The sequence below is a fragment of the Scyliorhinus torazame genome, chromosome 1 (assembly GCF_047496885.1).
Source record: "Scyliorhinus torazame isolate Kashiwa2021f chromosome 1, sScyTor2.1, whole genome shotgun sequence".
NCBI lineage: Eukaryota > Metazoa > Chordata > Chondrichthyes > Carcharhiniformes > Scyliorhinidae > Scyliorhinus > Scyliorhinus torazame.
Window position 1 is genome coordinate 146896507 of NC_092707.1, and position 20761 is coordinate 146917267.

Below are 20761 nucleotides of genomic sequence, written 5' to 3' on the forward strand. Positions count from 1 at the left end.
AACATTGTAGTTAACATTACCTGACAAAATGCGAAAAGATGAGGTAATTATGGTGGTGGCTAAGCATTTAAAGTTGCCTGAGATACAGTTTGACTCATTGGAAATGGCAAAAATTCAATTACAAATTAAACAAATGGAACATGAGAAATAATTAAAGCAGCTTGAATACGAAAGAGAGGAAAAAGAAAGAGAGAGAGAGCGTAAAAAGAAAGAGATAGAGCAGAAAGAGGAAAAAGAAAGGGAGAGAGAGAAGAAAGGAGAAAAGAAAGAATAGCCCGAGCAGAACAAAAGGAAAGAGAAAGGGAGATACAGATCAGGGAAAAAGATAAAGAGAGAGTGTTTGAACTTCAGAAAATGGCCATGAAACATACAATCAGTTAAAATTGGCAGACGTAAAGGGAAACATACAGTTGAAGGATAGTGATGAGGACAGTGAAAAAGAGCGTCAAAGTCGAAGGCTTGGTGGGAATCTATTTAAATATGTCCAAGCATTGCCAAGGTTTGATGAGAAGGAGGTAGAAGCCTTTTTCAGTTCATTTGAGAAGGTGGCTAAACAAATGAAATGGCCACAGGACATGTGGGTATTACTGATTCAAACAAAGCTGGTAGGTAGGGCTAGTGAAGTGTTTGCATTACTACTGGAGGAGGTATCTCGGACATACGAGGAAGTGAAAAAAATCCATCTTGGGTGCATATGAACTAGTGCCTGAAGCCTACAGACAAAGGTTTAAAAATTTAAGGAAAGAATTTGGTCAAACATACATGGAGTTTAAAAGGCTCAGAGTAATTTTGATAGGTGGATAAGGGCTTTGAAAATAGACCAAACGTATAAAGCTCTCAGAGAAATTATAATTTTGGAGGAGTTTAAAAATTCAATTCCTGATGTAGTGAGAACTCGTGTGGAAGAGCAGAGGGTTAGAACTGCGAGATTAGCAGCAGAAATGGCAGATGATTATGAATTGGTTCATAAATCAAAGCTTGGTTTCCGACATCAGTCTCAGCCTGTGAGGGATAGAAACTGGAGACATGAGAAATACTCAAATGGTAAAGGTAGTGATGATCTGATGGGAGATAAGAAAAGAAATCCAGGAGGGTGGAAAAGAAATGAAAAATTTCAAATGTTCTCACAGTAATAAACTAGGCCATGTAAAGTCACAGTGTTGATGGTTGAAGAAAAGCACTGGAAAGGCTGATGTGGTAAAACAGGATAAGACAGTGGGGTTTGTTAAAGTGGGAAAGGAAAGCCCAAGTGAAGTGAAGGAGGTGCAAAAGATTGTACAGCCTGATCAAGAGGTGATTGATAAGAAGGTGCCAGATCTCTTTAAAGAATTTACTTGTGTGGGTAAAGTTTACTCGTGTATAGAGGAGCAGGTAAAGAAGTCACAATTTCAAGAGATACGGGAGCTAGTCAATCTTTAATGGTAAGAGATGAGGAGTTATGTAGTTTGGGAAGAATGTTGCCAGAAAAGGTGGAATTCAGGGTGCGAGGAGTAGTGTTCAATTATATAAGGTAAGGTTGGAAAGTCCAGTGAAGAGTGATGAAGTGGTAGTAGGAATAATAGAGAAACCAGGCAACGTGCCTCAATGACTACCGACCAGTGGCCCTGACTTCAGTCGTAATGAAGTGCTTCGAGAGGTTGATCATGAAGCGCATCACCTCCTTACTCCCAGAACGCCTTGATACGCTGCAATTCGCATACCGCTGCAACTGGTCCACATCAGACACCATTTCCCTGGCCCTACACTCATCCCTAGAGCATCTCGAAAACAAGGACTCCTACATTAGACTCCTATTTATTGACTACAGCTCAGCCTTCAACACCATAATCCCAGCCAAGCTCATATCAAAGCTCCAAAACCTAGGACTTGGCTCCCCACTCTGCAACTGGATCCTCGATTTTCTGACCAACAGACCACAATCAGTAAGAATGAACAACAACACCTCCTCCACAATAGCCCTTAACACCGGTGTCCCGCAAGGCTGTGCACTTAGCCCCCTACTCTACTCCCTGTACACACACGACTGCGTGGCAAAACTTGGTTCCAACTCCATCTACAAGTTTGCTGACGATACGGCCATAGTGGGCCGGATCTCGAATAATGATGAGTCCGAATACAGGAGGGAGATAGAGAACCTAGTGGAGTGGTGTAGCGACAACAATCTCTCCCTCAATGCCAGCAAAACTAAAGAGCTGGTAATTGACTTCAGGAAGCAAAGTACTGTACACACCCCTGTCAGCATCAACGGGTCCGAGGTGGAGATGGTTAGCAGTTTCAAATTCCTAGGGGTACACATCTCCAAAAATCTGTCCTGGTCCACCCACGTCGACGCTACCACCAAGAAAGCACAACAGCGCCTATACTTCCTCAGGAAACTAAGGAAATTCGGCATGTCCACATTAAGCTTACCAACTTTTACAGATGCATCATAGAAAGCATCCTATCGGGCTGCATCACAGCCGGGTATGGCAACTGCTCGGCCCAGGACCGCAAGAAACTTCAGAGAGTCGTGAATACCGCCCAGTCCATCACACAAACCTGCCTCCCTTCCATTGACTCCATCTACACCTCCCGCTGCCTGGGGAAAGCGGGCAGCATAATCAAAGATCCCTCCCACCCGGCTTACTCACTCTTCCAACTTCTTCCATCGGGCAGGAGATACAGAAGTCTGAGAACACACACGAACAGACTCAAAAACAGCTTCTTCCCCACTGTCACCAGACTCCTAAATGACCCTCTTATGGACTGACCTCATTAACACTACACCCTGTATGCTTCATCTGATGCCAGTGCTTATGTAGTTACATTGTATATGTTGTGCTGCCCTATTATGTATTTTCTTTTATTCCCTTTTCTTCTCATGTACTTAATGATCTGTTGAGCTGCTCGCAGAAAAATACTTTTCACTGTACCTCGGTACACGTGACAATAAACAAATCCAATCCAATCCAACTATCTTGTCCAGGAATACAGTTTATCCTGGGTAATGATATGGCTGGATCGCAAGTGGGAGTAATGCCTACTGTGGTTGATAAGCCAGTGGAAAATCAGACAACTGAAGTGTTGAAGGATGAATATCCTGGAATTTTTCCGGATTGTGCAGTAACAAGGTCGCAAAGTCACCGGTTAAGACGAGGAGAAATCAAAGAGTGAAGATGAAGTTGAAGTGCAATTATCAGAAACGATTTTTGATCAGATGGTTGAAAAAGAACAGGTGGAGGTTGAGGCGGATATTTTTAGTTGAGGAAAATTGGCGGAGTTACAATAAAAAGATGTAGAAATAAAACGGATGTATCAGAAAGCGTACACTGAAGAGGCATCTGCGTGTATACCAGAGTGTTATTACCGTAAAAGTGATTTCTTGATAAGGAAATGGAGACCTTTACATATGCAGGCGGATGAAAAGTGGGCAGAAATTCATCAAGTAGTATTGCCGGTAGGGTATAGAAAGGCGATGTTGCGAGTTGCACATTATGTACCAGTGGGAGGTTATTTGGGAATAAGGAAAATTCAAGCTAAAATTCAGAAACATTTTTATTGGCCTGGACTACATAAAGATGTAGTTAAATTTTGTCAATCATGTCACACATGTCAAGTGATAGGGAAACCTCAAGCAGTGATAAAACCAGCGCCCTTAATACCCATTCCAGCCTTTGAGGAACCTTTTACAAGGGTCCTAATTGATTGCATAGGACCGTTTCCTAAAACAAAAAGTGGGAATCAATATCTTTTGACTATAATGGATGTGTCTTCTAGGTTTCCAGAGGCCATTCCAGTACTTAATATTACAGCTAAAAAGATTGTGAAGGAGTTACTTATATTCTTTACTAGATATGGACTACCCAAAGAAATACAATCGGATCAAGGAGCGATTTTTACCTCAAGGTTATTCAAAGAAGTTATGGAAAGCTTAGGAATAAAACTATTTAAATCAACTGGGTGCCATCCAGAATTGCAGGGAGCGTTAGAAAGGTGGCATCAGACATTAAAGACAATGTTGAGGGCTTATTGTCACGATTATCCAGAGTATTGGGATAAAGGAATTCCATTCGTACTGTTTGCAATTAGGGATGCACCTAATGAGTCAACCAAATGTAGTCCTTTTGAACTAATTTTTGGTCATGAGGTAAGAGGACCACTTAAATTGATTAAGGAAAAATTGGTGAGTGAGAAATCAGAAATTATATTATTGGATTACGTGTCAAATTTTAGGGAACGATTAAATAGAGCAGGTGAATTGGCTAGACAGCATTTAAAAGTTGCACAGAATGTGATGAAATGGGTAGTGGACAAGAAATCCAAAGTTCGTAATTTTGCCAGTGGAGATAAAGTTTTAGTGTCGTTACCAGTGGTAGGTGAACCTTTAAAAGCAAGGTTTTGTGGACCTTATCAGATTGAAAGGAAATGAAATGAGGTGAATTATGTGGTAAAAACGCCGGATGGAAGGAAAACTCACCGAGTGTGTCATGTGAATATACTTAAAAGGTACTTTGAAAGGGAAGGAGACAAAAAGGAGGCGATTTTAACGATTCCAACTCCGTGACGAGCCAAATTGGGATGACTGAATTTGACATACCTCAAATTAAATTGGAAAATGAGGATGTTCTTAAAAATTGGGATAAATTGTTGAGTTACCTTCCAGAGGAAAAACAAACTGACCTGAAAGAGTTATTGATATCACGTGGGCAAGATTGTGGAGATAAATTGGGAAGTACTAAAATGGCTATACATGATGTAGATGTGGGAAATGCTGTTCCAATCAAACCACATCCATATAGACTTAACCCTTTAAAATTGGCACAGGTTAACAAAGAGATTGAGAGTGCGCTTAAAAATGGCATAATTCTAGTAGGTTGCAGCCATAGCGATCACCCATAGTGATGGTACCTAAACCAGACGGTACCCAATGGTTGTGTGTGGACTATAGAAGGGTTAATGCAGTTACAAGAACGGACTCTTATCCTATCCCACGTTTGGAGGATTGCATTGAGAAAGTGGGACAATCCACTTTTATTTCTAAACTGGATTTACTTAAAGGTTACTGGCAGGTACCTTTATTCGAAAGGGCGAAGGAAATTTCAGCCTTTGTGACTCCAGATAGTATATACCAATTCAAAGTTATGTCATTTGGCATGAAAAACGCCCCAACCACATTTCAGTGGTTAACTAACAAATTTGTTTCAGGATTACCCAATTGTGCGGTATACATCGATGATCTGGTAATTTTCAGCCAGACATGGACAGAACATTTGAAACATCTGATGGGAGTTATTCGATCAACTTCAGGAGGCAGGTTTGTTGATAAACCTAGCCAAAAATGAATTTGGAAAAGCCCAAGTCACTCTCCTTGAGTTTCCGTTACCCTCAAGACGAAGGGAAATAATGCGATTTCTTGGCATGAGTGGATTTGATCGAACATTTGTGCAAACGTTTTGTTGTGTGATTGCTCCACTGATGGACTAGCTGAAGAAACGTCGAAAATTTCAGTGGACAGCGGACTTTCAACAGGCATTTGACGGCCTGAAAGCTGTGATAACCAATGCTCCTGTGTTGGAGAATTACAAACGACTCTGCGATCAGATTGAACTAAAGAGACTTTAAAGAGAAATGCCGAGACGCAGAGAAATAGATGGATCGTGCAAGGACCTTCTTGTTCAAAGAGACTGTCAATCGAGAAGGATTTCAGTTGGAGGAAGAAGAACAAAAATGGACGATATTATTGTACCAGTTTGCGTGTTTGTTTGTTTATTAACAAAAAAGTATATTTGCTGTGTGCATTTCTTAAAGGATAGTGAAAAGGTGAAAAATTAAACCATCTTGAAGTTGATGGGTTGTTTTTTTCTTGGGGGGAGGTGTCATGTGAGAGTACCTTTAAGAAATGGGTGTGTATATAAATATCTGTAGTGAGAGTACCTTTCCTACTGCAGTGATGTCAGAGTGGGTGGAGCTGGGCTGTCTGTCAGCTTTTTACTTTTGTTTTAGGCTGTTTGCTGCAGGGTGTGTTTTAGTTTCGTTTTCTGTGTTGGAGCTGAAGCCAGACCAAGCAGATGTACTGCTGTTCTCTCTGCCATCAAAAGACTATCTCTTGATCATTTGGTGAATTCGGAATTATAAATGTTCTCAGTAGTGAAGTTAAGCCTGATGTCTTTCTGTTTTGAAGGTTTTTCAAGTCTCATGGATGTGAAAAGGACAGCTTAATCATTACTTAGTGTTGTATTCTTCGGGGGTTGTATTTGAATTAATGGTTGCTAAGATGTTCACTATGTTTTAAAAAGGTTAACTTGAGTTCATAGAATAGACATTGTTTTGCTTTAAAAAATACTTTTCCATTTCTGCTGTACCACACCTGTAGAGTGGGCCCTGTGCTCCCCATACCACAATCTATTAAAAGTTGTGGGTCAGGTGAACTCCATGATACACTTTGGGGTTCTCTAAACCCTGGCCCATAACAATTGGTAGCTCTACCCACAATGATAGAGCAGCAGGGTGAGGTTGGGGTAGGGTGGCGGTGTGAATCAGACCAGAGTTCGTAGAACGTTGGATGCGGGTGGGAACTGCATTTAATAAGTAACATCCTTGGTGGAGACTGTCTGGCTTTGTTTTGCTGAACCACTCCTGTGACTCTGGACTATCTATTTTCACATGTATGTGGAAAGTTATATTCCTTTCCAATTAGGAGAGTGACTTAATTCTCCTGGAATTGTATTCAATGCAACTTCAGACCATGTGTTACGGATTCAATATTCCTTTGGATTTTGTTATGAAGCGCATGTACATTCTGCCTGAGTGTTAAATTCTTGATTCTCAGCAGTATTGTGTGTGACAGACCTTCAGAGGATTGTGTCTGTTCCACCCAGATTCTAATATAACCTGCAATGAATGCCTATGATTTAAAACATCCTTAACCTTGAGAAAAAATTAAAACATGTACACACTTTGTTTAAAGAGCACCATTTTAATTGTAAACTTCTAAATGTATTTTTTGGAGTCTATTTGTTAACAATAGTCTGTGACTGAAATCTGGAGGTTACATTTACATTAACAGATGTTAGCCATGTAATATGCTTGGCAGTGGTTAGATTCAAATCCCACCATATAAAGCCAAATTTGAATTCAGTAAATCTGGTAATCTGTGAGCTGGCGCCAGAAAAATGGCCATGTAAATTGCTGTTTATTGGAAAAATCCAATCTGTTCACTAATGTCCTTCAAGGAAGGGAACCTTGCCAGTCTTGCCTCTACATAATTCTATCCCATGTTGCATTGCTGACTGACAATGCAATCGTCTAGCAAGCAAGCAACTCCAGGGCAGTGAATATGGGCTTACCTAATCACCCAATATTCTGAAGTAATGTTAAATAAAAACCCTTGGTCATGTAATTCAACGCACAGCAGCCTCATTATTATTGAATAATGGAAAACTGAAAATCACGCTTAGTCTGCAGTCACTCAGTTTCAAACATATTCAAAGCTTTGACAGAGTCATCCAGACTTAAAACGTTAGCCCCCTTCTCTCGCCACAGATGCTGTCGGACCTGGTTAGATTGTCCAGTATTTTCTGTTTTTGTTTCAGATTCCAGCATTCACAGTAATTTGCTTTTCTATTTTCTGAAACATTGGTTGGTCGATCTTTTATTGAGTGTAGTCAGCGTTTCTAAGCACCACTGACCGTGCTCCGCAAGCCTGAAAGTCAGATCACCTTACTCATTGAAGTGTCTTTATTTGAGGATGAATCTGTTTTTAAATTAACTTCATGAGAATTTCAAGACCAAAATATAAGTGGCTTGACATACTTAAGCTGACTTGTATTCTCTTGAAAATATATGCTACTTATTTCTGCTTACTTTCCCTGGATATTTTGAATCATTAGATCTGGATAAACATCAGTATTCTATGCATAATAAAGCATGCGCGGTAACTGTGACAGTGATCTCTGGCTTGTTAAATCCAGTGCCTAATTTCTGTCCCTTCCTTTTTCAGGGATGGAGACCATTATGATGCCCTCAGAGATTGTTTGAAAGCAATTTCTTTGAATCCCTCCCACCTGAAGGCCCATTTCCGCCTGGCACGTTGTTTATTTGAGTTGAAGTATGTCGCTGAGGCTCTGGAGTGCCTCGATGACTTTAAGGGCCGTTTTCCTGATCAAGCCCACAGCAGTGCTTGCGATGCACTGGATCGAGACATCAAGGCTGTGCTCTTCGCAAAGACTGACAGCTGTGAGTCTCAACAGTCCTGCTATCACGTGATCCCAACACACACTTTCTGTTCTTAAACCTAATTTATAAATATAAGGAGATAAAATAATCCAACCAACAGAAGGATAAATGGTGATTGTATAAAATCCCAGCAACAGTGTATGGAGATGTTAGACACTGTAGGAGTAACAATAAAAACTTGGATATTATTGGTACCGGTTACCAGCTCCCAGATGTGGGCTAAGAGCCTCGGGGTTGTCTAGATAATCTGTTACATAAAAGGCAGTAAGTTACAGCTCATGGGATCACAATTTTCCAGCAAATAAACAGGCCATTCATCTCATTCAGTCAGCACCAGTGTTTATCCTCATACAAACCACCCAGTCCAGTACCACTCTCGTGTTCACTCCCCATACCTTTAACTATCCCAGCTTTGACAAAGAGTCATCAGACTCGAAACGTTAGCTCTTTCCTCTCCTTACAGATGCTGCCAGACCTGCTGAGATTTTCCAGCATTTTCTCTTTCGTTTAACTATCCCATCCTGTCTAATTCCACTCTCCTACTCTCTGTCTATCCTTTAAAATCCTACTCTGTCTTCCAAATATATGACCTCCCGTTTTTCTACATTGAGCCGCTTATGCCACCCATCTTTGTCCTACCGCAGTCTCAATCTATCAGAATATGGCAGACAACAATAAACAATAATGGAACTTTTAACATTTCTTATAACACTTCACAGATGGCAAGAACTTCAACCCTGTTTTGGGAGGATCTTTAAAAGTGGACGGGAATTTTGGAAGACTAAGGAGTTCCAGAGAATAGCTGAGCCAACAGAAAGGCTCTGCCACCAATTTGGGAGGACTCAGTGAAAGGAGGGAGTAGTGTAAAAGACCCGAGTCAGAGGGTGAAAGGCTGCAGGATGGGTCCAAGACTGGAGGCACTTGCAGGGATGGTGGTAGAGGAGGGGAAAGATTTTAAACTTGAGATGTTGGGAGTCAATGTTCTACTTAATGGCCTGGGTGTTATTGCAGGGCAGGAGGAGAGTATCAAAGTTTTGAACAAGTTGGAAATTATGGAAGTTGCAGGACAGGAGATCAGGAAGCAGGACATTGGAGTGATCAAGTATGGAGGTGTTGCGGGTTTCAGTAGGGAAGACAGTGGGGCTGGAGCGAGACATTGTTGTGGACATTGAAATAAGTGGCCTTATTGCAGCATGGTGGCGCAGTGGGTTAGCCCTGCTGCCTCATGGCGCCGAGGTCCCAGTTCGATCCTGGCTCTGAGTCACTGTCCGTGTGGAGTTTGCACATTCTCCCCGTGTTTGCGTGGGTTTCACCCCCACAACCCAAAGATGTGCAGCCTAGGTGAATTGGCCACGCTAAATTGCCCCTTAATTGGAAAAAATGAATTGGGTACTCTAAATTTTTTTTTAAAAAGGAAATAAGTGGCCTTGGTTTTGTTTCTTTTGTATCTACATGCGCACTTATTTTTTCCCTTTGGGAAATATTTGGGAACCTTTGGAAGGATTATCAAGCTGATTATCAGCCTGTTGAAAAGTATCATGACTGTCCTTCCTTAGTCAACAAGCCCTGGAATGGGACGTTAACCCAGAACTTCTGGCTCAGAGGTTGGAGTGCTACTTACTGAGCTGCAAGACTTTCCCAGTGGCCTTGGTGACTGTCTGATTGTGGGTTTATGGCTTAGCTCTGGGTTCAACAGTTGCTAGCATTTCACAGAATGGTCCAGAGTGAGTGGGTGGCTCAGAAACTGGATCCAGTGGAGAGAGTGAAATTATTGGAATTTGAAAACAACGGTTTAATGTTAGGATGGAAGAAATTGTCAATCATCCAGGTTTGATGCGAGGAAACATGGAGACTGTTGGTGGAGAGGCAGAGCTGGGTGTCCCCTTCTTTACAGGTAGTGCCACTAAGGGGCAACAAGTGAATAGAAAAAAGGAGATGTTCAATAGATCCTGGGGACTGCAGAGATGAATGTGAAGAAATGGCCAGGGTTGCGTTGATTTGAGGAGAGGAGAAACCAGGTTGTTGGGAATTGAATAGGAGGTTTTGAGCAGTGGAAAGATGGATATATAAAAAACTGTATTCAAATTCCTTGGGAAGGTTAGACAATGTTTTAGATGGGGGAGACAAAAGATCAAGGTGTGTTTTCTAAGGAGTGGGTGGTGAGTTTTAAAAGGTGGGGTGCAGGGAGAAGTCAGCAAGCATGGGATCTTGGGAAATAAATTTGAGTAAGGCGAGATCTTGCCACATTCACATACCTCAAATTGACTCTTACCCCCTCAGCATAAAAAAACCCTGTGTATTTGGCGATCTTAACCGACCTCCAGACCTCCCTAACTCCGTTTCCAGAGATGGGGAATGACAAGGCCACAAAGATTAAAGCACAAGGATAAGAATTTAAATTTGAGGTGTTCGAAGACAGGGAGCCAATGTAGGTTTGCAAAAGTGATAGCTGAGGGGTAATTAGAGGTTGCGTACAGGTACCAGGGTTTAGGATGAGCTGAGGTTTGCAGAGTGCAGAAGTTGTAATCTATTCAGATATGGTGTGAGACAACATGGAGGAGGTTGGTGGTGGAGAGACAGATGGGTGTTCCCATCCATATCAATGGTACCATTAACGGACAGCAAATAAATGGAGAAGAGATGGTTGATTATAAATCCTTGAACGTTTGCAGAGGTGAATATGAAAAAATGGAAGAGCGGCGTATTAAACTTCGTGGAGAGCAGCAAATGCCATAGTTTGTTAGTGAGTGACATTAAGCAGTAACTTTTACAATTGGTTTCCATGGTGTGATGGACATTGTGCAGCTGTTCACGTCCTGTCCCTTTGAAATGAATGAAAGGTCATCGTTATTTGGTACAGTTCTGGACAGAGGGTAAAGAGATTCCAACTTTAGTCATTTTGTTTAATTTGTCCACTTGTGTTTGAATTGAGTTGCTGCTCTCATTCCCTGGTCTTACAGCTGAAGAGAAGAAGGCAGGAACTACCACCCCAATCCGCATCCGATCAAGCGGCAGGAAGGATTCCATCTCCGATGATGAAGTGATTCTGAGGGAACGAGGTTATGATTACAAGTCACGATATTGCGGTCACTGTAATACTACCACAGACATCAAAGAAGCCAACTTTTTTGGAAGGTAATTTCCTAATTTAAAAGTAGGCAGCAAGGTTTGGTTTAACATTCTTAAACTGGAGTGTGTGCAGAATCAATCTTTCAATATATTGCAGCAAGTATGACTTAAAAGAAAGGACACTGTTGTCCATTATTCTGTAAAATATTCCTGAGATTGTTTTAAAAGACAATATTCCTAGCTGTTGGGGATAGATCCAAATTGAGTAAATGTGGGGAGTGCTATCAGAATGCCAGTTCTGGGCTTATTTCCTTGTGCTTCTTCTATCCTTCTTCCCAGACATTGCTGTTGTGTTCTCATCCATGCCTTTGATGCCTCCAAACTGGACTATTCCAATGCTCTCCTTATTGACCTACCATCCTACACCCTCGAAAAACTTAAGCTCACCCAAAACTCTGCTGCTTGTATCCTAACTCATATCAAACCCCATTAAGGGTAGCACAGTGGTTAGCACTGTTGCTTCACAGCGCCAGGGTCCCAGATTCTATTCCCGGCTTGGGTCACTGCCTGTGCAGAGTCCGCATGTTCTCCCTGTATCTGCGTGGGTTTCCTCCAGGTGCTCCGATTTCCTCCCACAAGTCCCGAAAGATGTGCTGCAATTTGGACATTCTGAATTCTCCCTCTGTATCCGAACAGGCGCCGGAATGTGGTGACTAGGGGTTTTTCACAGTAACTTCATTGCAGTGTTAATGTATGCCTACTTGTGACAATAAAGACTGTAATTATCATTATTATTACTCATTGCCCCTATGCTTTTTGACCAACATTGGCTGAAATGTTCATACTAGTGTTCAGATTCCTCCATTACTTTGCTATATGTAAGGAAATTGGGGCGCAAAAGAGAATTTCCAACAAGTGGCTGTTGGTGTTCTGTGTTTCTGTGCCTGTGTCAGGGGATTGCATGGTTAGGCAGTGCATCTAGATAATCTCTCCCATGAGACGGACTTGATGGGCCTGCTGGCTTTTTCTGTCGATCTGTGAAAACTTTGCTTCAGTATTTGTGGAAGAAAGTAAGGCAAGTCTCATTTTTAAAACATTTTAGGTACTTTATCTGGAGATGAAAAGAATGAATTTAAGAGGGGGGATTAAATGGTTAATGACAATCAATAGATACCTGCATTAAGATATCAGTTCTCAAAAGGATCAGGGCACTAATAAATTCAGTCGAGATGGCAGTAATATTAAAGCTGTTCGAATAGGGAAAAGGGATAATCCAGGCAACTACTGCTGCTGAACTAGTTAGTTGTCGATAGGTAACGTGTAATCAATTGGAGACAAAATCATTGACTAACCTGAAGGCACAAGCTCATCAAAAATGGCCAGTGAGGGATGACTAATGTTGGAATTCTTTTGAGAGAATAAGGAACGCATGAGCATGGGTGGGAGAGGGGACCCGAGACCTGGGATGGGGAGGGTTATGTTTATGTAAATTTAATGTCTGACAAATTGCTGGATGGGAAATTGCTTGGCTGTGTATATATAGAATAAACATAAAATTTCAAGGTTTGCTGAGTCGAGTGGAGTAGCAACTATCCTGGAGACAGAAAAAGGCGACGGAAATGGGCAGGTAAGTAGCAGGTGCAAAATACATAAAGGAGTGAGGTAATAAATTTTGGAAACTGGAGCAAAGAATGGACGTATAGAGCTTGATACTAAATACCTGTGGGGATATTCGCTGGGATTCTCCCCATCAGCTGCTCTAATCTAGATTTATTGGGATGTATCATGTATGCTACATTCTCGTGTGGTCAATGTGGTTAAACTCATTACAGCATTCAAGACTATGGAAATAGGATGTGAAAGGTGCTGGGGGTTAGTACAAAGCAGAGTTGCCCCTGAAAATAGCCTAAGTTCAGCATAGGCAAGAAAGGCTGAATGGCTTCCTCGTGAGTTTAGGTATCTTTTTTTTAAAAAAGAGGATTAACTTTGAATCTTGGGTGATTGTGTCGTGCTTCTGGCTACAGATTAGCATGTTTTGTCATTACTTGCTCCTGAAGTTGCAGTCTCTGGCTTGGGAGTGGATTCTACTGGTAACATACTCAAGTGCCTTTATCTGAACCTCACAGTGATAATTGACTGAGTGGGTGGGGATGATAATTGAGCTTAATTCTGCACTTGCAGACGTTTCAAGAGTCACTGGCTGGTAATTACCCACCCCAGATACCGAGAATACTGGTTGTACCTCATGCCAGGTTAGAGATAGCAAACTCTCTGTTCCACTGTCAGATACGTAGGGGCTGGTTTAGCACACTGGGCTAAACAGCTGGCTTGTAATGCAGAGCAAGGCAGCAGTGCAGGTTCAATTCCCGTACCAGCCTCCCTGAACAGGTGCCGGAATGTGGCTTTTCACAGTTTTAATTGAAGCCTACTTGTGACAATAAGTGATTATTATTATTATTATTATCTACCCTGGAACATGTGCGGGAGTGTGGAAGATGATCATATTTAAGGGAAATCATTGGTTTGAGCAGCTTTTATTATTTTATGTTTGTAACAAATGATTCCTGGAATGAATTTCTCTTGCCTTTCAGTAATGGCCAATACATTGTCAGTGGTTCAGATGATGGATCCTTCTTCATCTGGGAGAAAGAAACAACAAACCTTGTTCGTGTTCTACAGGGTGACGAGTCGATTGTGAACTGTCTGCAGCCTCACCCGAAGCACTGCTTCCTCGCAACAAGTGGCATTGATCCTGTGGTTCGACTCTGGAGCCCAAGACCAGAAGTATGAATTATTTTTTTTAATTTAGAGCACCCAGTTTTTTTTTCCAATTGAGGGTAATTTAGCACGGTCAATCCACCTACCCTGCACATCTTTGGGTTGTGGGGGTGAGACCCACACAGACATGGAGAGAATGTTCAAACTCCACACGGACAGTGACCTGGGGCCAGGATCGAACCCAGCTCCTGGGCGTCGTGAGGCAGCAGTGCTAACCAATGGTCTGACCCATTGTCCTCCCTATATGTCAATGGTTTTCAAACTGTACTTGATGAGCAAATATTTTCTTCCAACTAAATTTTGGGAAGACTGAAGCCAGGTGAGCGCCTGATCACATCACTAGGCCATGACAAAGACTGCCTATTTCTACCTCTGTACTATCACCTGCCTCTGCCCTGCCTCAGCTGATTTGCTGCATACTTTTTTTTTTAACACACTCCTGACCGGCCCCACACAGTCCTATCCTCCATAAACTTGAGTCATCCAAAATTCTGTTACCGGTGCCATAGAAAATAGGGCAAGAAGAATCAATTTGTTCCTTCAAGCTTGCTCTGCCATTCATTATGATCATGGCTGATCATCCAACTCAATAACCTAATCCAGATTTCTCCCCATATCCTTTGATCCCCTTCGACCTAAGTGCTATATTTAACTGCTTCTTGAAAATATATACGCTGTTTTGGCCTCACACTACTTCCTGTGGTAACGAATTCCACAGGCTTACCACTCTCTGGGTGAAGAAAGTTCTACTCTCTGTCCTAAATGGTCTACCCTGTATCCTCCGACTGTGACCCCTGGTTCTGGACACACCCACCATCGGGAACATCCTTCCTATATCTACCCTGTCTAGCGCTGTTAGAAATTTGTAGGTTTATATGAGATTCCCCCCTCATTCTTCTGAACTCTAGCTAATACAATCCTAACCGATTCAATCTCTCCTCATACGTCAGTCCTGCCATCCCAGGAATCAGTCTGGTAAACCTTTGCTGCACTCCCTCTAGAGCCAAGGACATCCTTCCTCAGATAAGGAGACCAAAACTGCACACATTATTCCAGGTGTGGGCTCACTAAGACCCTGTATAATTGCAGCAAGTCATCCCTGCTCCTGTACTTAAATCCTCTCACAATGAAGGCTAACATACCATTTGCCTTATTTACCGCTTGTTGACCTTCATTGACTGGTGTACAAACATACCCAGGTCTCTTTGCACATTCCCCTCACCTAATTTATGACCATTCAGATAAAAGTCTGCCTTCTCTTTTTGCTACCAAAGTGAATAACCTCGCATTTAGCCAATCTTTTTTTTAATAAATGTCTTTATTGGGTTTTTGAACCAAGTATATTGACCGTTAATGTATACAGAATAAGAAGCGAAGAGCACACAAACATACCAAAAAAAAACAAAAAATAAAATACAATCACTGGTAGGGTATTATGCACCAGCTCAACTGCAGCAACTCTGTACAATTGGCAATATTATTTTTAACGCATAATTAGGCATCTGTTTGGGGGGAGGGGTGGGAGAGAAACTGGGGAGGTAGATATACATTTGGGTGCCGGAGAAACAATTACAGGAGGCAATACGCGAATGGGTCTGGTGTTGGTGCATTTATCCAAATTATACTTCATCTGCCATTCATTTGCCCACTCACTCAACTTGTCCAAATCACATTGAAAGATCTCCGCATCCTACTCCCAGCTCACCCTCCCACCAAACTTGCAAATTTGGAGATATTATATTTTGTTCCCCCATCTAAATCATTAATATATATTGTGAATAACTGGGGACCGAGATACCCCACTAGTCTCTGCCTGCCAATTTGAAAAAGACCCATTAATTCCTACTTTGTTTCCTGTCTGCCAACTAGTTTTCTATCCATCTCAATACACTACCGCCTCTTTCCATGCACTTTGATTTTACACATTAATCTCTTATGCGGGACTTTGTCAAAAGCCTTCTGAAAGTCCAAATATACCACATCCACTGGCTCCCCCTTGTCAACTCTACTAGTTACATCCTCGAAGAATTCCAGTAGATTTGTCAAGCATGATTTCCCCTTCATAAATCCATGCTGACACAGGCGGCATGGTGATGCAGTGGTTAGCATGCTGCCTACAACGCTGGGGACCCAGGTTTAATCCCAGCCCCCGTCTCACTGTCTATGTGGACTTTGCACATTCTCCCCATGTCTGTGTGGGTTTCACCCCCACAACCCAAAGATGTGCAGGGTAGGCGAATTGGCCATGCCACATTGCTCCTTAATTGGAAAAAAAATAATTGGGTACTCTAAATTTATTTTTTTTAATTAAAAGAAAAATCCATGCTGACTCTGTCCAATCCTGCCACTGTTTTCTAAGTACTCTGCTATAAAAATCTTTGAAATTGGTTTCTAGAATCTTCCCACCACCGACGTCAGACTTTACTGGTCTATATATAATTCACTGTTTTCTCTCTACCTCCCTTTTCAAATGCTGGAGTTACATTAGCTCCCCTCCAAACTGCAGGAACTGTTCCAGTGTCTATAGAATTCTGGAAGATGACCACCAATGCATCCGCTATTTCTAGAGCCACTTCCTTAAGTACTCTGGGATGAGGATTATCAGGCCCTGGGGATTTATCAGCTTTCAATCCCATCAATTTCCCCAACACCATTTCTCTATGAATTTTGATATCTTAACTTGCACCAAGTCCTCTTCACCCATCATCCTATACTCACTGACCTACAATAGTTCCCAGGCAAGCAATGTCTCAATTTTAAAATTCTCATTGTTGTTTTAAAATCCTGCTATGTCCTGGCCCCTCCCTATCTCTGTAATCTCCTCCTGCCCCACAACCCTCCGATATCTGCACTCCTTCAAATCTGGCCTCATGTGCATCCCTGATTTTGATTGGTCCATTGTTGGTGGCCATGTATTCAGCTGCAAAGACTTGAACTTCTGGAATTCTCTCCCTAAAACCTCACGCCTCTTCCTTAAGACATTTCTAAAACCTACCTCATTGGCTTTTGGTTATCTGCCTTCGTATATTCTGTGGCTCGTTACCAAATGTTACTTTCTGAAACATCTGTGAAAAATTTTGATGTTTTACTATCTTAAAGGCAACAGATTTTCAGTGAGGTGAAGTGGGAACAGGAAATGATTTACAAAACAAATTTGGTGTCAGTAGTTATAAATGATGAGCAGAAGAGAAGCTGCAGAAAATGTGCTTTTTATTGAACTGAAACCCAAGTTTTGATCTTTAACTTGTGTAACTTGTGTTACCCCTTGTGTAAAGGGGAGGGGCAGTTAATAGTGAATGGGTCACTGGTCAGTGTTAGTTCCTTTGTAGATTGGAACTGACTGACCACTTGAAACTGCTCAAGTCTGAATGGTATATAAAGGAAGCTAGTTGTTCAAGCCCGCCTTGAGCTGAACACATCATGGAGCGAGGCAGAAAGAGTATCTTTGAAATGGAAATTGTACCAAGGAGGAAGGGACTGCTAAGTAAACGTCTTGATTTTGTGCACAAGTAATATAAATTTTAAAATGAAACTGAGCAAACTTAAAAATGGCAGCAGAAGAATTTTGCATGGAACATTGCATTGTACATCCACACACAATACCATCACTTAAGGATCAGAATCCTTAAAGGGGAGGGGCAGCAGTCACTAGTCGTGGTACACATCAGTACCAACGACATAGGTAAGAGAAGGGACGGGGATTTAAAACAGGAATTTAGGGAGCTAGGGTGGAAGCGGAGAGCCAGGACAAACCATGTTGTCATCTCTGGTTTGTTGCCGGTGCCACGTGCTAGTGAGGTGAGGAACAGGGAGAGAGTGCAGATAAACACATGGCTGCAGGGATGGTGTAGGAGGGAGGGTTTCAGGTACGTGGATAATTGGAGCACATTCTGGGGAAGGTGGGACCTGTACAGACAGGACGGTTTGCACCTGAACAAGAGGGGCACCAATATCCTGGGAGGGAAATTTGCTACGGCTTTTCGGGGGGGTTTAAACTAATTTGTCAGGGGGCTAGGAATACGAGCTGTAGTCCAGAAGCCAGTGCTGAGAGTAGTGAGGTACTGAGGAGGGTATCAAGGTCGCAGGAGTGTACTGGCAGACAGAAAGGTGGGTTGAAGGGTGTCTACTTCAATGCAAGGAGCATCCGGAATAAGGTAGGTGAGCTTGGAGTGTGGATTGGTGATTGGGACTACGATGTTGTGGCCATTACGGAGACATGGTTAGAACAGGGACAGGAATGGTTGTTGGAAGTTCCGGGGTATAGATGTTTCAGTAAGAGTAGGGAAGGTGGTAAAAGAGGTGGAGGAGTAGCATTGTTAATCAAGGATAGTTTAACGGCTGCAGAAAGGCAGTTTGAAGGGGATCTACCTACTGAGGTAATATGGGCCGAAGTTAGAAATAGGAAAGGAGCAGTCACATTGTTAGGAGTTTTCTATAGGCCCCCAAATAGTAATAGAGATGTGGAGGAAGAAATTGCAAAACAGATTATGGATAGGTGTGGAGGTCTCAGGGTAGTTGTCATGGGTGACTTTAACTTTCCAAATATTGATTGGAACCTCTAGGTCGAACAGTTTGGATGGGGCAGTTTTTGTACAGTGTGTGCAGGAGGGTTTCATGACACAATATGTGGAATAGGCCGACAAGAGGGGGGGCCACATTGGATTTGGTACTGGGTAATGAACCGGGCCAAGTGTTAGATTTGTTTGTGGGAGAGCACTTTGGAGATAGTGACCACAATTTGGTGTCTTTCACTATTGCAATGGAGAGGGATAGGGCCAAACGGCAGGGCAAGATTTATAATTCGGGAAGGGTAATTATGATGCGATTAGGCACGAATTAGGGAGCATAAGATGGGAACAGAAACTGTCAGGGAAAGGCACAAATGAAAAGTGGAGCTTGTTCAAGGAACAAATACTGCGTGTCCTTGATAGGCAGGTCCCTGTCAGGCAGGGAGGAAATGGCTGTGTGAGGGAACCATGGTTCACAAAAGAGGTTGAATGTCTTGTCAAGAGGAAAAAGGAAAAGTGTGTAAGGATGAGAAAACAAGGTTCAGTAGGGTCGCTTGAGGGTTACAAGGTAGCAAGGAATGAGCTGAAAAAAGGGCTTAGGAGAGCTGGGAGGGGGCATGAGAAGTCCTTGGCGGGTCGGATCAAGGAAAACACCAAGGCTTTTTACTCTTATGTGAGAAATAAAAGAATGACCAGGGTGAGGGTAGGGCCGTTGAAGGACAGTAGTGGGAACTTGTGCATGGAGTCAGAAGAAATAGGAGAGGCGTTGAATGAATACTTTTCTTCAGTGTTCACAAAGGGGAGGGGCCATGTTTTTGAGGATGTGTGTGATTCAGGCGGGTAGGCTGGAGGAAGTAGATGTTCTGAGGAAGGATGTATTAGCAATTTTGAAAAACCTGAGGGTCGCAAGTCCCCTGGGCCAGATAGGATATACCCAAGGATTCTTTGGGAGGCAAGGGATGAGATTGCAGAGCCTTTGGCTTTGATCTTTGGGTCCTCGCTGTCCACGGGGATAGTGTCAGAGGACTGGAGAGTGGCGAATGTTGTTCCACTGTTCAAGAAAGGGAATAGGAATGACCCTGGTAATTATAGGCCAGCTAGTCTTACTTCGGTGGTCGGGAAGATAATGGAAAAGATCCTGAAGAATAGGATTTATGACCATTTGGAAAGATGCCGCTTAATCCGGGATAGTCAACATGGATTCGTGAAGGGTAGGTCTTGCCTCACAAATTTGATTGAATTCTTTGAGGAGGTAACTAAATGTGTAGATGAAGGTAGAGCAGTTGATGTCGTATACATGGATTTTAGTAAGGCGTTTGATAAGGTTCCCCATGGTCAGCTCATGAAGAAAGTAAGGAGGTGTGGGATAGAGGGAAATTTGCCCAATTGGATAAGTAACTGGCTATCACATAGAAGACAGTGGTGGATGGAAAATTTTCGGATTGGAGACCAGTTACCAGCGGTGTACCACAGGGATCAGTGCTGGGTCCTCTGCTATTTGTGATTTTTATCAATGACTTGGAGGAGGGGGCTGAAGAGTGGGTCAGTAAATTTGCTGATGGCACCAAGATTGGTGGAGTAGTGGATGAGGTGGAGGGCTGTTGTAGGCTGCAAAGAGACATTGATAGGATGCAGAACTGGACCGAAAAATGGCAGATGGAGTTTAACCCTGATAAGTGCGAGGTGATTCATTTTGGTAGAAAACATTTGAATGAGGATTACAGGGTCAACGGCAGGGCTCTGAGGAATGTGGAGAAACAGAGAGATCTTGGAGTTCATGTCCACAGATCTCTGAAGGTTGCCACTCAAGTGGATAGAGCCGTGATGAAGGCTTATAGTGTGTTAGCGTTTATTAACAGGGGGCTTGAGTTTAAGAGCCGCGGGGTTATGCTGCAACTAATCATGACCCTGGTGAGACCACATTTGGAGTATTGTGTGCAGTTCTGGTCACCTCATTATAGGAAGGATGTGGAAGCATTGGAAAGGGTGCAAAGGAGGTTTACCAGGATGCTGACTGGTTTGGAGGGTAGGTCTTATGAGGAAAGATGGGGCTTTTCTCTTTGGAGCGGAGAAGGATGAGAGGCGACTTAATAGAGGTTTATAAGATAATGAGGGGGATAGATAGAGTGGATATTCAGAGACTATTTCCTCGGGTGGATGTAGCTGTTACAAGGGGGCATAACTATAAGATT

The 20761-nt window shown here is 42.5% G+C and overlaps 1 protein-coding gene across 1 annotated transcript in view; it reads left to right on the plus strand.

The window, feature by feature from the left end:
- The window catches only part of wdtc1 (WD and tetratricopeptide repeats 1), a 124752-nt gene that overhangs the window by 98166 nt on the left and 5825 nt on the right, over nucleotides 1-20761 (plus strand). Inside the window, exons 13-15 of the mRNA XM_072500970.1 lie at nucleotides 7979-8214; nucleotides 11175-11349; nucleotides 13875-14067. Of these exons, the coding sequence (XP_072357071.1) occupies nucleotides 7979-8214; nucleotides 11175-11349; nucleotides 13875-14067 (604 nt within the window). The remainder of the gene's footprint in view (nucleotides 1-7978; nucleotides 8215-11174; nucleotides 11350-13874; nucleotides 14068-20761) is intronic.